The sequence below is a fragment of the Atractosteus spatula genome, chromosome 3 (genome assembly GCF_055471065.1).
Source record: "Atractosteus spatula isolate fAtrSpa1 chromosome 3, fAtrSpa1.hap1, whole genome shotgun sequence".
Classification (NCBI taxonomy): Eukaryota; Metazoa; Chordata; class Actinopteri; order Semionotiformes; family Lepisosteidae; genus Atractosteus; species Atractosteus spatula.
In genome coordinates, this window is record NC_142708.1 from 37390159 (window position 1) to 37404681 (window position 14523).

General features: G+C 35.6%; 1 protein-coding gene across 1 annotated transcript in view; it reads left to right on the forward strand.

The window, feature by feature from the left end:
* The window catches only part of antxr2a (ANTXR cell adhesion molecule 2a), a 234761-nt gene that overhangs the window by 25456 nt on the left and 194782 nt on the right, over positions 1 to 14523 (forward strand). The window contains exon 8 of the mRNA XM_088911903.1: positions 12963 to 13023. Coding sequence (XP_088768029.1) covers positions 12963 to 13023 — 61 coding nt within the window. The remainder of the gene's footprint in view (positions 1 to 12962; positions 13024 to 14523) is intronic.

Sequence of the window (14523 nt, forward strand, 5' to 3'; positions counted from 1 at the left end):
GACATACAGGTACACAGACAGGGAGAGATGCTTGGGGTCAGAATGCAGGGTCCGCCATTTATACAGCACCCCCGGAGCAGCTGGGGTCAAGGGGCTTGGTCAGGGGCCCAATGGAGTAGGATTCCTCTGCCAGCCAAGGGATTTGAACCGGTGACCTTAGGAGCAGATCCTAAGTGTGGCTATCGTGGCACTGTGGCTAATTTCACTCTTCATCAGTACACATTCCCAATAGTCACTAATGCAGCTTTAGCCAAGTAATTACTGGTTTTAAGAGAAGAATGTGATTTTTTGTGTATACATTTCGTGTTGTGCTGGCAAATTATTTTAACTTACAGCGTTCACAAAAATTCTAAGCTGGTCACGGGGAAGAAAAATCACTCACTTTTTGTGCATAATAAGTGGTGTTTAACTTATTATAATTGATCTAAAAATGTTTTTTATAGCTTTTAAAGTCATGCAATGTCTAAGGTAGGCAGGGACATGTCATTGTTTCTTATTTTTGATTTTCTTTAAAAAATGTTTAAAAAAATCGTCTTCCCACTTTCACCGTGCCATATAGTGGGGATATAGCATATTTGAGGGCTTGTTCAGGATCTTTGATTTGTTTTGTGGAGCCGATATTTTTTCCTTGGTTCACGTGTGCTACACTTGAGTTGTTTAAGTTTGTAGTGGTCCTTTGTATTACAGGTATTACCATACTACAGTTTGTATTAAAGGGTAATTGTGGTGTCCATCCTAGCTTTCAGTTTAGAGGATTTTACTCTGCGCCTGACTTTGGAGCAGTTTAAGAAATGTTGAAAGGCCAATGCTTTATCGATAGCGGGTTTTAGTCCCTTGGTTTACTGGAGACGTAGCAGATGTTGAACTGAGGAAGGGATACAACACCCACGCCCCAGACAGACAAAAGTGATAAAGGGGATAAAAATCCATTCAGAAGGGTGCAGTGTGTGACTTTATCCTCAATTACATGAGAGCTACAGTACAGTCAGATAGATTTTAAATTCTTAAAGCAATATGAACTGTTTGTCAAATTCACCTACTTTGCACAGTACACGACTTCTGAAAAGGTAACTTTATCTCTCGTGCAATGTCATCAAAGATTTATTTGTTAGAATTCCGAAACTTGGATGATATGCCTCAGGGACTCATTCATAGTGTAATCAAAACAACCCCCGCACAGATATACTGAAACAGTAGCGTACACAGCAATGAACGGCAGTGAGTTTCTATACTGTATAAATATACTGTATATACTTTATCATACTGTATGGTTTCAAAGCCATTACAGTGCAGAATGTGTGAAATATTTTCTTAATCAAAATTTAAAGTTAAATTTCTCATTGGTGAAATTTGTATAAAAACAAAATATTGATTTTCTTAATGCAGATGTAAACCTGAAAGAGGCACATCATGTGCGCAACAAGCTACAATAACAAACTATTTTTACACATCCAGCTATGTAAAAAATATAACCAAAAGGATCGCTCTAAAGGTTAATTCCGAGCTGAATAGACCTTACTCAAGGTGTCTTCTCTGTAACTCCATCAGTTTACAGCTTGTCCGTGGTCATTCATTATTAATATTATGAATAATATTTTCCATATTGCATTTAAATTGGAATATTTTACAAATATAAAAAGCCACACAACAGTGTCACAACATAGTAAACAACAGTCGCTGGCTCACTTAAAGGTGTAACACATCTTTACTGTCATGGTATGGTTTCAACACATCTATAAGCAGTTCTCCGGTTACTGGCAATTGTAAAAATAACCCTTCTTCTCTCCTTTGTTTAACTTAAAGAATTCTGTGAAGAAATCCTTAATAAGGAAACCATCACTTATAATAATTCATCCAGATACACGCACTCATGCCGCAGCCAATTTTGCCAGAAACAACCTCCGAGTAAATCTTTAGACTGTGCAGTACTGTACAGTATAATACAGTTGCAAGAATCCCTTTGGAATTACCTGGATTTCTGCATTAATTACTCAAAAAAATGTGGTCTGATCTTCAACTAAGTCACAATAATAGACAATCACAATCTGCTTAAACTAATAACACAATTGTACTTCTTCTTGTCAGTACTGAACACATCGTTTAAAGATTCAGTTGAGGTTGGAAAAGGTATGTGAACCTCTAGGCTAATGACTTCTCTAAAAGCTTATTGGAGACAGGAGTCATTCAACAACAGAATGGCTTAAACAGAAGAAAATATGTGTTCTGGAATTGCCAAATCAGAGTCCAGACCTCAACCCAATTGAGAAGCTGTGGAATCACCTGAAGAGCAATCCCAGAAATATCAATGAACTGAAACATTTTTTGAAAGGAAGAATGGTCTAAAATTCATCCTAACTGTCTCATCAGCAACGACAAGAAACATTCGGTTATGGCTGTTAAAGAAGGTTCTACCAGTTACTAAATACAAAGGTTCACAATTTTTTTTTCCAGTCTGGACTGTGAATGTTTAAACGATGTGTTCAATATTGACAAGAAGAAGTACAATTGAGTGTTATTATTTTAGGAAGATTGTGTTTGTCTGTTATTTTGACTTAGTTAAAGATCAGACCACATTTGTATGAGAAATTAATGCAGACATCCAGGTAATTCCAAAGGGTTCACAAACTTTTTCTTGCAACTGTACAGTATATGGTTTCAAGTTTTAAATTTAAAGTTAAATTGTTGGCTGATTACTGGCTCCTGAAATTTGGATGAAGACAAAATATAGATTTTCTCAATTCGGATGTAAACCTGAAAGAGGCACATAACGTTCACAACAAGTTATAATAGTGGACTATTTTTATATATTCGACTATGTAAGAAACAAACCAAAAATAGTTCTCAGATCGGGTTTTGAACTGCCTGGGTGCAGCTCGCTATATTATAATCCATGAGCGTTCCATTGTTCATTGCCACTATAAGGACAATAAAAAATGTCAGTTTAGTAACCAAGTTAAAAGAGAATAAAACATTTAATAAAATTCCTATGTGACATAAAAGAAAATGTGAAACAATTAAAGGACAGAAGGCTACACATTTGGTAAATTAGGTAAATGTATTTGGTAAATTGATTTTCATTTATGGTTATAATATAAAATACTGTTATATTTAGATGTCTAATTTTCTAGGGTATTGCTCAATCTGAAATCGGCACTGCATAACACTTACAGTATCTTCCAGACCATAAGACCTAAGATTACATGAACTCCACAGTTTAGTAATGGTCAACAACTTTTAAGTGTTGTGTTATTGTAGAATTTCTAGTTTGAATGACAAATAGATGAAGGAGTTTTGTATTGAAGGATGACTACATCTTGAAGTTAAGATTAGAAATTCACTTTACTTGTTTCCATTGTATATATTGGAATGAAAAAACTTTGAAAACACCTCAGATCTTTTTATAAATATGGTTATAAATGTATATATCTTTAACATTTTATGTACTTAGAAACCAATAAGTAATTTGGTTATACATTTTCAACAATGCAAACAAAATATTACAAAACTGAACTCCTCAAATTAATCCTCCTTTCTTTCAGATGCATTCTTCTCCTGCTTTTTATCCTCCATTGTTTGTCTTGGCAAAAGGCCCTTCTAGTTTTGTAAAATATTTCTTCATTGAGTCTTAGACTACAGGTTAATAATATTATAGTTATAGGTGACTAAGAAGTGTGTCTAAGAGTTTAGATTAAGTGTGTAACACCTGGCAGTGTAAACATTTCCAGCTCAAAGCAGAGGGGATGTTTGCTGAGATGTAGGGGGTCCAGAGTCTGTGATCAAAAGCAAGTTAAGTTATTTAAGTTATGCATAAATAATTAAATGCCAATCAGCAGTCCCAGAACACACCATATAAGATCATATTGAGACAACAGGGAAGAAGAGGAAAAGGAGAAGTGAAAGTTCTCCACAAGAGAGAGAGGAGTTAGGCTGAGTTGGAACTTGAAGCTTGCACCAGGCCCCTATTTTGTGATCATCCAGACAAAATCTGATTTGGAGCTAAGTGTTTGACTCTTGCTAGAGAGAGCTTGCTATTCTGTGTTTTTAAGGAACTTTGATTTCCTGAATAAAAGATACCTTAGATAGTCTGCCTTTCCTACTTGAGGGTGCTTTTTTAGAATAGGGAGATAGACTCCCATTTATGTTTTGTTATCTGCATTTGCAGAGAGAGATTTAACTGCAGGTTATATTGCATTTATTTTAGAAGGCAGCTTATCTCTTATTTTGGTGTCTGTAGGCTTTATCAAATACTGAGTAGCAGTCTGGCATTTTCTGAGTGATTAGAATGTTAGGCTTCTGGAATGCCTTGTCTGTACATATGGAATACGTAGAATAACTTGTGTATTGTATATTTATGTTGTGTGGAGTGTAGTGTTGTGTTATTATTGTTAAGAAACATTTATTTAACCAAGTGTGCCTAAATTATTACTCTTTTCACCAAAGCTGTGACAGAGAATTCACGTGCCTTTAATTTTACCAACCACTCTGATGTATTCTGAAGAAATCACTTACAAGTTGGGGGTTATGAATAATTATTTTACTTATTGACTAAACTGCTTAGTCAGTTCCTGATATTCACCATTTTCACATCCCCCCATTTTTAACAACAACAAAAACAATAATATGGTGCAATATATTATTTTCCAAATAACTATTCAGGGATTTCAAGCAGAACAATCGACATATACAGATGCAGCCATTCAAAACAAGTGGGCGATACCGCATTATTTTGCGGTGCGCTTGACGCATAATACCTCATAATACCACGTGGTACTGCAAGTAAAATAATAGTATCCGGAATTTCCGCAAGGTGGAGCTAATAAAGCTCAACCTCTCATGTTTGAGCTGTCGCCATCAAAGTCTTTACGGAAAATATTACTAATAGTATTTATAATGAATGACCTTGGACAAGCTGTAAACGCAAAGTATTGCCCTGGTCCACATTCTTTTTTTCATTGACCGTCTTTGTAAAAGTAACACCACAGCATTTCGCAATCACGCTTTTGTTTCCAATCATGCAAAGTACAGTAATTTTTGAGAATCTCCGATTCACCATGCCTTTCACATGCTCATAAAAGAGATTGATTTAGGAACATAAACATATTACTGTATGCAAACTGTACTGTATACAGTATGTATATGTATATTTAATGTCTTTACTGTGCCCGTTTAAGTATTGAATATTTATATGGAATTTTACCACTGAAGGGAAATCTTAGTAGCTGAGCATAAAAAGAATAGGAGCATACTGTAACGCGTGTGAAGGCCATAAACGATATTAATTTTGGAACATAAACATACAGTATATGGCTGGTCTCGGTACTTTAAAGAAAAAATACACACCAGTATTCCATTTCTCCCTAAACATTTTAAGCATCGAAGTCTTTAACTAACGTGATACCGGAGTCAACAAGCATACTTTTAGAATTTGATTAAAAGGGAATATAATATGGAATCGCGTATCTAAAGAAATTAATAACGATATAATTATATTCATGCACCGCAACACAAGAATAGTACACGCTGTACATTGTCTGTTGATAATGTTTCTGTAGGGCTTTTTCAACACTCCTCATGTGACCTTGCCAGTGGCACTGTGGGTTAGCTTCCTGACTCACCCATCATACGTTGGGTGTTTGAATCCAGCCGGATTTTATGGCCTTCACACGTGTTACAGTATGCTCCTATTCTTTTTATGCTCAGCTACTAAGATTTCCCTTCAGTGGTAAAATTCCATATAAATATTCAATACTAAAACGGGCACAGTAAAGACATTTAAATCTTTCTACAACCGACCAACGTACCACGAGTGCCCCTGTCGGTCAACCAATCACGTACCGTGGTATTTTGCATTATCGCGCATCACGATGTGCGAGGCCGTAGCCAATTACCTCTGGTACGTGTCTGTGCCGCGCACTTTGAATGGCTGCATCTGTATACACGAAGATATGGTTAATGGGTTTTTGAAAAGCAAACTGTGCTGTGAGTTTTTATGTTCACTATCCTACCTAGCTGACCAAAGGCAGATGATTCAGGAAGCCTTTTTTCATAATTTCATAATTTTTCATAATGTAGCAACAAATTGGCGAATGAGAGCTGATTAATTAAATCACTTAACAGCATCATAGTATGCAGTATTTAGGTAGTTTTCATAAGTGATTCAGGGTTTAATGTCAACTTTGTGGCAAAGTTGGGGAGATATTTATGACTGGGAATAAAACGTATCATTGCCATGTTTTGTAAATGCAAACAAATCAGCATACTGCAAAATATATTTATGTAGCATATATATGTAGCCACTGTGTCTGTGATATTCTGCTCTTCAGCAAACAGCATTTGAGGTCTTCTTAGCATACACATATCTAAGTGTTGACAAGCACAACTGTACTACATACTGGAACTAAGTAGTGATTGCAATAAATTGCATTTCAAAAAGGAAATTACAATAAACATGAAGGCCACTAGAGAACTCTAGAACTCTAGGTAAGTTTTTTTTTTTGCAAAAATGAAGAAGGGAAATCCAATTAACTAACCCTGATAATGCCATAGGTCCTACTACAGAATATGTTTTTTAAATGTAAAAAATGAACAACATTCCGTTTTGTAAATATACAGTATATATTAGGAGTTGAATGCTAGTGTATTGATTTTAATCTTTCTCTGATTTACTGTGGTTAAAATGAATTACTGTAGAAATACTGTAGTAGTTACTATCCTATACATACAGGATTTAGGTGTGAATAAAACCATGTGTTTAGTATGTCAGTACATGGGGACAGATATCAGACCTTACCGTTATTTTGAGCTAGAAAAAAATAAAACTTCAGATGACCAATGTTTTCATCCAAAAAAGGAAGATTGTTTTCAGGATATTTATTATCTGTAGTTGTTTCATTCTCCCTTTCCCAATGTACAGTATGTTTAGTCTGTGCATGTCATATTTATGAAATTATTGTGGGTGGTGGGTTGAATTTATCATGGGGGGAGTGGTTGTTTGTGCTGCTCATGGTAACAGTTCTTGTGTCCTGGACTTGCTTCAGGTCTTGGGCTCTTTCTGTTTGGAGTTTGCATGATCTCTCTGTTCACATGGATTTTAACTAGGTGCTTTACTTTCCGTCCACTTTCCAAAGACATGCTGTCTTTTAATTGGTATCTCTAAGTTGTCCCTTGTGCGTCTGTGAGCATATGCACTGCAATGGACTGGTGTAGACCTGACATGCACCATACACTTCTGGAACATATTTCACTTTGCAGCAATCCTGGCCAGAAATAAGTGATTTTCTGATCATGGATTAATTTTCTACATAAACCAAATATGAGTTGCTTCTTCACAAATCAGACCAGAGGCATTTAATGACATACATACATCTCCATCTTGTGACAGTTTGAAAAGCCTGCTATTTGATTATCTTTAATTGGTGATTAAAGTCAGTAAGTGACCAGAATGCTTGAGCATATGTTGCTTTTTTCACCTCCTCCATATCTGCCCTTGTTACTTTCAGAGAACAATTTCTTAACCCCTGTAGTCTGTTTTTGGATAAAAAGATCGACTAATAAGGCAGGCAGACAAGTGATACTGTAGTCGAACTGGCAGCTGTCCATAAGTTACCATAGCGTTAACTGACTTTTTATGGCAAAACCACACAAACATTTTAGTTTGCTAAAAAATGAATAAAAGAAAAGCATATAATAAGGATTTTTTTTAATTTAAAACTTAAGTTTCAATACTAAATCCAAGTTAAAATGTAAATGAGAAAAGTTAAAAAGAAATTAACTTTACAGACACCTGACATGCTTTTGAGATAATGTTCTTGTACTTTTGTAGGATTTTAATTTTATGCAGTTTATCAGAATATTATTTTTTCTCTCCTAAATGGAAACATTTGCTACATCAACATGAGTATTACATGAGGTTTCTTTCCTGGAGGAAGGAACACATACAACATAGCTGTCAAGCATTAAAAATGACTGGTATTAAAAAAGAGCAACTTGGCAGATAATGGCCGCAATGGAATTCAAGTTTAGTGGTCACTTTGAGAATCATAATAGACTGTGATTATTTGAATTGCGGACTGTTCACTTGGGATACGAAGGGGCTGATCCCTCCAAGTGCATGCTTGTGTGAAGTTGCCAAAGCAAAAACATCCTACGTAAAGCACTGGCCAATTTCATCTGTGATATTTTCCATTTGCTGAACTCTTTTTCAGACTGATCTGCCAGGAATACTGTGTACAAAATAATGGTTTTGTAGTAGAAAAAAATAACTTGAGTCATGGATTTTATTTCTCTAGATCTAGATTTTATTTCTCTCCTGCTGCAAAAGTGCTGTAGAGGCAGGATGTCCTAACAGGGCAATGAGATCATTCCAGTGCAAATTAAGAAATTTTGCTTAGGCAGGCTGCAGTTTTTTATAGATCGTTAATATGAGTGTGTCTGCTTTGTTTAGTGTTTTAGTGTTGTATTAATATCTTACAACTTCCAGATCAAAGATGTTCTGTACAGTGAAGCAAAACTTTCTAGTAGACCTTTGTGCTATAGTCTTGGTTTGAATTCTTCGCATACTGAAGTGGTTAGACTTTTTGGATGCTTAACTTTCTGGCTTTCTGTGAGTACAACTAAATTAATTGGATCTGGGGTAATAGGTGGAACTCTTGACATAAAATTGGGAAGGTTACAAGACAAGTCTAACATAACTTATGCATGCTTGGAAATGTTATAAGATATTTTTAGTGATGATCTTAAATAGTTCGGTTGCTTTTAACTCTTAATGAAGAGGTATCTGTGTTTTATGATTTTTAACTTTCTTATCTCTGTTAACAGATTTGATTCATAGTAATGTAAGATACCATTGTTTTTCTCATGTATGTGGTGCCAAGTGATTAAAGAAAGTGAAATATCCAAATGGACTTTGTAACATTCCATGTAAAATTATTAATCCTTTTCAAATTGCATCCCATTTTGTTGAATTATAAATGATGCATACACATTTAAGTGAATATTCTTAATCAAAGCTTTGATGCACAAACTGAACACTTTTATGGGTGAAAGAAATTAAATTTCTGTAGAGTCCCTTTTTGCCCATTCTTCTTTCCAAGCTTTCTCAAGTTCTGTCAGTTTGGTTAATGATTGAAAGATAATGCATAATTCTGCAAGGCACTGTATTTAATACTGTACCCACCCTTCTTTCACTGCAGCTACATCCTCACAAATGCAAAATATGCTCTTGAAGGTTATATTTATTCTACAGACTTTTCCTGTAGCAGGTGCAGAACAACTTTTGTTGCATAGTGACTTGCACACTTGCACATAGTTTTCAGAAAAACCACATTTCCTTGTTGTCATTTCCTTCCTCAGAATAGCTGATGAAACAGACTCTGTTTCTACAATTATTATATTGTTTTCTACAGTAAGAGTGAGAAGATTATAAACATATATCATTTAGTCATATATCATTACAACTAGTAATGTGCTCAATATAATATTTTTCTAAAGCTGAAAACCATTATGTTTACCACCAAATACTGGTGTGTATTTTTTCTTTAAACTACCAAGACCAGCTATATAGAGTACAGTTTACATACAGTAATATGTTATGTTCTTTTATGAGCATGTGAAAGCCATACTTTGTATGATTGGAAACGAATGCGTGATCGGATCAACGAAATGCTGTGGTGTTACTTTTTGTCAATGAAAAAGTATTTTCGTTTACAAAGACGGTTACAAAGAATGCGGACCAGGGTAATACTTTGAGTTTACAGCTTGTCCAATGTCATTCATTATTAATACTATTAGTAATATGTTCGGTAAAGACTTTGATGCATAAAATATTTCTGCATAATTAAAATATTTATGATAAAGGTGGTAAGCTGTGTACTTTTGTCCAACTGAGCAATCTTGCTTTCATAAAATATACCAACTTTTTAATGCTGTAATACAGAGTTTAAATTTAAAAGTCTAAAGAGTATACAACTTAATTGAATAAAGATTGTCCCTCAGCAGTGATTGGGATTCGAAACCGGATGTTTTCTGGTGACAGCTCAAATGCTGTACAGGAGAAGTTAAGCTTTATTAGCTCCACCAGCTGGTTTTACAAGGTGATTCCGGATACTATTAACATAATCTAATTTGCATACGGTATATTGCGACACGCCTACCGTGTTGTACCGCAGCATACCCAACTCGTTTTGAATGGCTGTAGATCAACGTTTGTTTAACTGAGGGTTTTGCTGTAATTGTGGTTCTATCGTATTTTCTTCAAAGCAGTGATATTTTTTTTCCTGCATTGTTCAGCAAAATGTCTTGACAACACTTTAATCTGTATTCTGTTGAAGTGATGAATATTTAACTATGTGGTTGCTTGAATGTAAAACAGTTTTATCAAGTTTGAGTAGTTGAGTTACTATTTAACTGGATGCCCTGCAATGTACAGTATCTGTTTAACCATAAAATAACAGGAATGTGTGGTTGCAGTACCTATGTTTATGTAATTGAAATCTTTGTTATACATGTACGTACATTACTAGAATTTAAAAACAGGATAAAGATGCAAGAGTGACTAAGAAGAAGAAATAATAAAATTAGCTTTAGTAGCCAGGCTAATTCACAAAGTGAAATGTATGTCCAACAAAAATGATTAATAACGATATTAATATAATGAAGATATTATGATAACTATAGTCTCTTCTGTTACAAAGAACAATATTGAAATGTGAAGTATTTAGTACTGTTACTAATTGTTAGTAACTGTTAGCCCAACACAATATTTAACGGTGTTATAACATGAATTATTTTGTACAAATAGTAATATATGCATATTAGGTATCCTCACTATTGGTATGATCTCTATTATTGGCTAAATTCTGGTGATTCATCAACCATGAAGAAAATCTAATTGGATTACTATGGTTGGTAATTGGAAGGTTTTTAGTTTTAGCATAGTTTTGCAAGGAAAGGTACTTAATAAGTGGTCAGTTTTCTATTGGATCCATCTCAGGACTTTGAATGGGCCTCTAAAGGACATTAATTTTCTTCTTGTTAATCTACTCTGTTGTAAATTTGGTCTTGACAATGACATATATTTCCTGCTGTAAATTAATTTCTATCCCAGTTTAAGATCTTTAGAAGACTTTTTTTTCTAAGATTTGCCTGTATTCTGTTCTATGTTTTTCTCCGTTTTGACTAGCTTCCCAGTCCATGATGATGAGAAGTAACCACATAACATAGTGCTGCCACTTCCAAGCTTGACAGCAAGGGATGGTCTTAAATGGATAATACACTGTATTGGGTTTGCACCAGATGTAAAGCTTAGTATTTTAACCAAAATTTAAGTTTTTGTGTAATCTGTCTGCAACACATTTTGCTGCATGTTTGCAGATTTCCTTAAGTGCTTTGTTGCAAACTTCATGTGTGATATGAGATTTTTTAAAGTTTTTTTAGTACATACAAGTTGTCTTTGTGGACTGACTGAGATATTGTTGTCTCATGGACATTTTCTCCCAATCCAGCTTTTGAACTCTGTAGTTCTTTCTAAATTGTTGCTGGCCTCACAATGGTATCATTAACCCGTTTTGTCCTTGCCTGACTGCTCATTGAGGAGGGACAGACAGATCTAGGTAGTGCCAGGATGATGTAATAAACTTTCCAGTTTTTAATGTATAAGATTTTCTACCATTTTCCTAATATGTGCATTTCTATCTTAAAGGTATACTGTAGCTATATTTTTATCCCTGAGTTGTTTTTAAAATTTTCTTGGGCTTCACAGTGACCTTTCAGAATAAATACACCTGTCTCTGAAATCACAGAACCACTATTATTGCACACAGAGACCATTCAGTTAAATGGGAGACTTGTCAAAATAGTTGTGTGCTCCTAAACTAAATTATGTAGTCAGCATATTATGGTTTTAACTTGCAGTTATGTTTGAGCACCTGAGCTTTGATTAGAGATTTAAAAGTGTGTATACATAATTTCAACAAAATCAGAGATCACTGGAAGGTGGCGAATAATTGTGTATGGCACAGTACATCTTTAGTTGTAAATATGCACTGACCTGCAGTCTACCCCTGTTTTATTTTAGTTTAATGACAGTGGATAATATTTATGTAATTATTGTGTTTCGACCCCAGGTGTCTTGGGGTAAAGGGGTGTAACATTTAGGATAATTCTTTTGGAAGCAGGTGGGTTTTGGTGAGGGACTAGGAAGCGTGATAACAAGGGTAAGGAACTAGAGTGGTGCCAAAGAAAAGAAAATAACTAACAAAATGGAGCTGGCTAGGAAAGTGAGGGAAAGCTAATCTGACTACAAAAGAAAACCCGAAACACACGGTCTTCGGCGTCTTCAACACCCTAACTTACCTTCCCTGACTACCCAAAACCATACAAGACAAATGGCACTCACCCGTATTAAACTACTGTTACTAATACAAAATTAACTAAGTGTGTAGAATGTACCCAACAACCTAAACTAACCTTATACACAAGTTCACACAAAAATACAAGTGAACTAGGAATACAAATAAGGGAAAATGAGTAATCAACAGGAACAGGGTACAAAGAACACAAAAGTTGAACATATAACACGTAGGGCAAGGTAATGACAAAACAAGGATAAACACAAACTAACAAAAACCAACAAAACAACAAAGCCAAAGCTATACGAAAATACACACACAAAGCAAAGCAAAACAAACCAATGAAGCCGAAGCAATAACCAAAACCAAACGGGACCAAAGTCAAACGAAAGGCCTCTTCCTTCAGAAAACCTCCATGTTATATGCTGAATAAGATGTGTTCTGATTGGCTGAGAGCTAATTGATGATGACATCATACTGAAACAGTGGTGTAATGGTGGGCCAGTGGGGGAGGGAGAACAATCAAGGGTCAGCAGTGTGGAACATAAAAAAAAACACACAGAGACCACACACTGGGACGTAACAATTGTAATAACAATGTGTTTTTGTTTACAGATTTTGAAGCAGTCCTGCACAGAAATTTTAACGGTTGAGCCTTCAAGCATATGTGTTAATGGTGAGTTGATTATATTGTGACTGAAAATTCACCGTGTTTAATGCTTTGAAGTATATTTGCATACTCTAAAGGGTAAGGTTCTATGAACAAGCAACAGAAGAAGAAGTAAGGAGACTTATGAAAAGATTCTTCATAGAGGATTACTTCTCAAATATCAGGCAGAACACACTCAAAGAAATGCATGCATGCTAAGAACAGATAAGGAGTGTGTTCAGATTTGGGTGATGTAATCAGCAAAGTGTTGTTACTATATGAATTAGGTTCTGTGCTATTCCTAATTTTATCCCGGGACTGTTTGTAATCTCATTTGAATATGATATCACAACAGGAGAGATAGCTAAAGCTTTACAATCTGGGAAATAAATTAAAGAAGAATAATATTCAACATTGACAAGTGCTGAATTTTGTCTGTACAGTAGGTAGCTAAAACAGAAGACACCCCCTTTAGCAGCAATAAATTGAATTAAATGTTTCCTGTAAGAGTTGATAATTTTCTCATAGTGCCTCAGAGGAATTCTGGCCTACTCTTACTTACATAACTTACTTAAGCTCTGTGATGTTTAAGGACACAACAATTTATGGTGTTTAGGTCTGGACTTTGATTTTGTCATTACAAAATTCGGTTTCTTTTTTGAGCCATTCTGTTTGAAGATCTGCTTGTGTTTTTTGGATCCTGTTGCATGGTCCATTTTCAGTTCAGCTTTAGCTGATGGACAGATGGTCTCACAATTTTCTCACATAGTAAGGGTGGCCTGTAGATCTCTGAATGTAACCTTGAGGTTCTTTGAGACTTCTAGGATCTCAGAATTTGGTAAGACTGTAGATTGTCAATGGTCTTGTTTTCACCTTTTGTAGGTTTTTATTGCTGACCAGGAACACAGAAATGCTCAACCCTAATAGGTTAAGAGAGCTGTCATTTAGGCTGAAATATTTGTCAAATTCAAGAGTTGTGAAAGCAACAACAATAATTCCTTACACTTGTATAGCGCTTTTTTGGACACTCCACTCAAAGCACTTTACAGGTAATGGGGGACTCCCCTCCACCATCACCAATGTGCAGCATCCACCTGGATGATGCGCCAGAGCGCTCACCACACATCAGCTATTAGTGGGGAGGATAACAGAGTAATGAAGCCAGTTCATAGATGGGGATTATTAGGAGGCCATGACTGGTAAGGGCCAAAGGGAAATTTGCCAGGATGCCTTGTTCTTTTTGAGAAACACCCAGGGATTTTTAATGACCATAGAGAGTCTCAGTTCTACGTCTCCTCCAAAGGACGGTGTCTTTTTTAACAGCAGCAACCTACATTTTTCCCAGGAGGTCTCCCATCCAGGTACTGAGCAGGCTCACACCTGCTTAACTTCAGTGGGTGCCAGTTGTGTTGCAGTTGATTGATAGAACATCACAATTGAGAAGTATGCACTTTCGTCCATAGTTACCCTTAGTTGATGATGTCTTTCCCTCAGACGTCCATGCTAACATCACCTTAGCCAATTCTC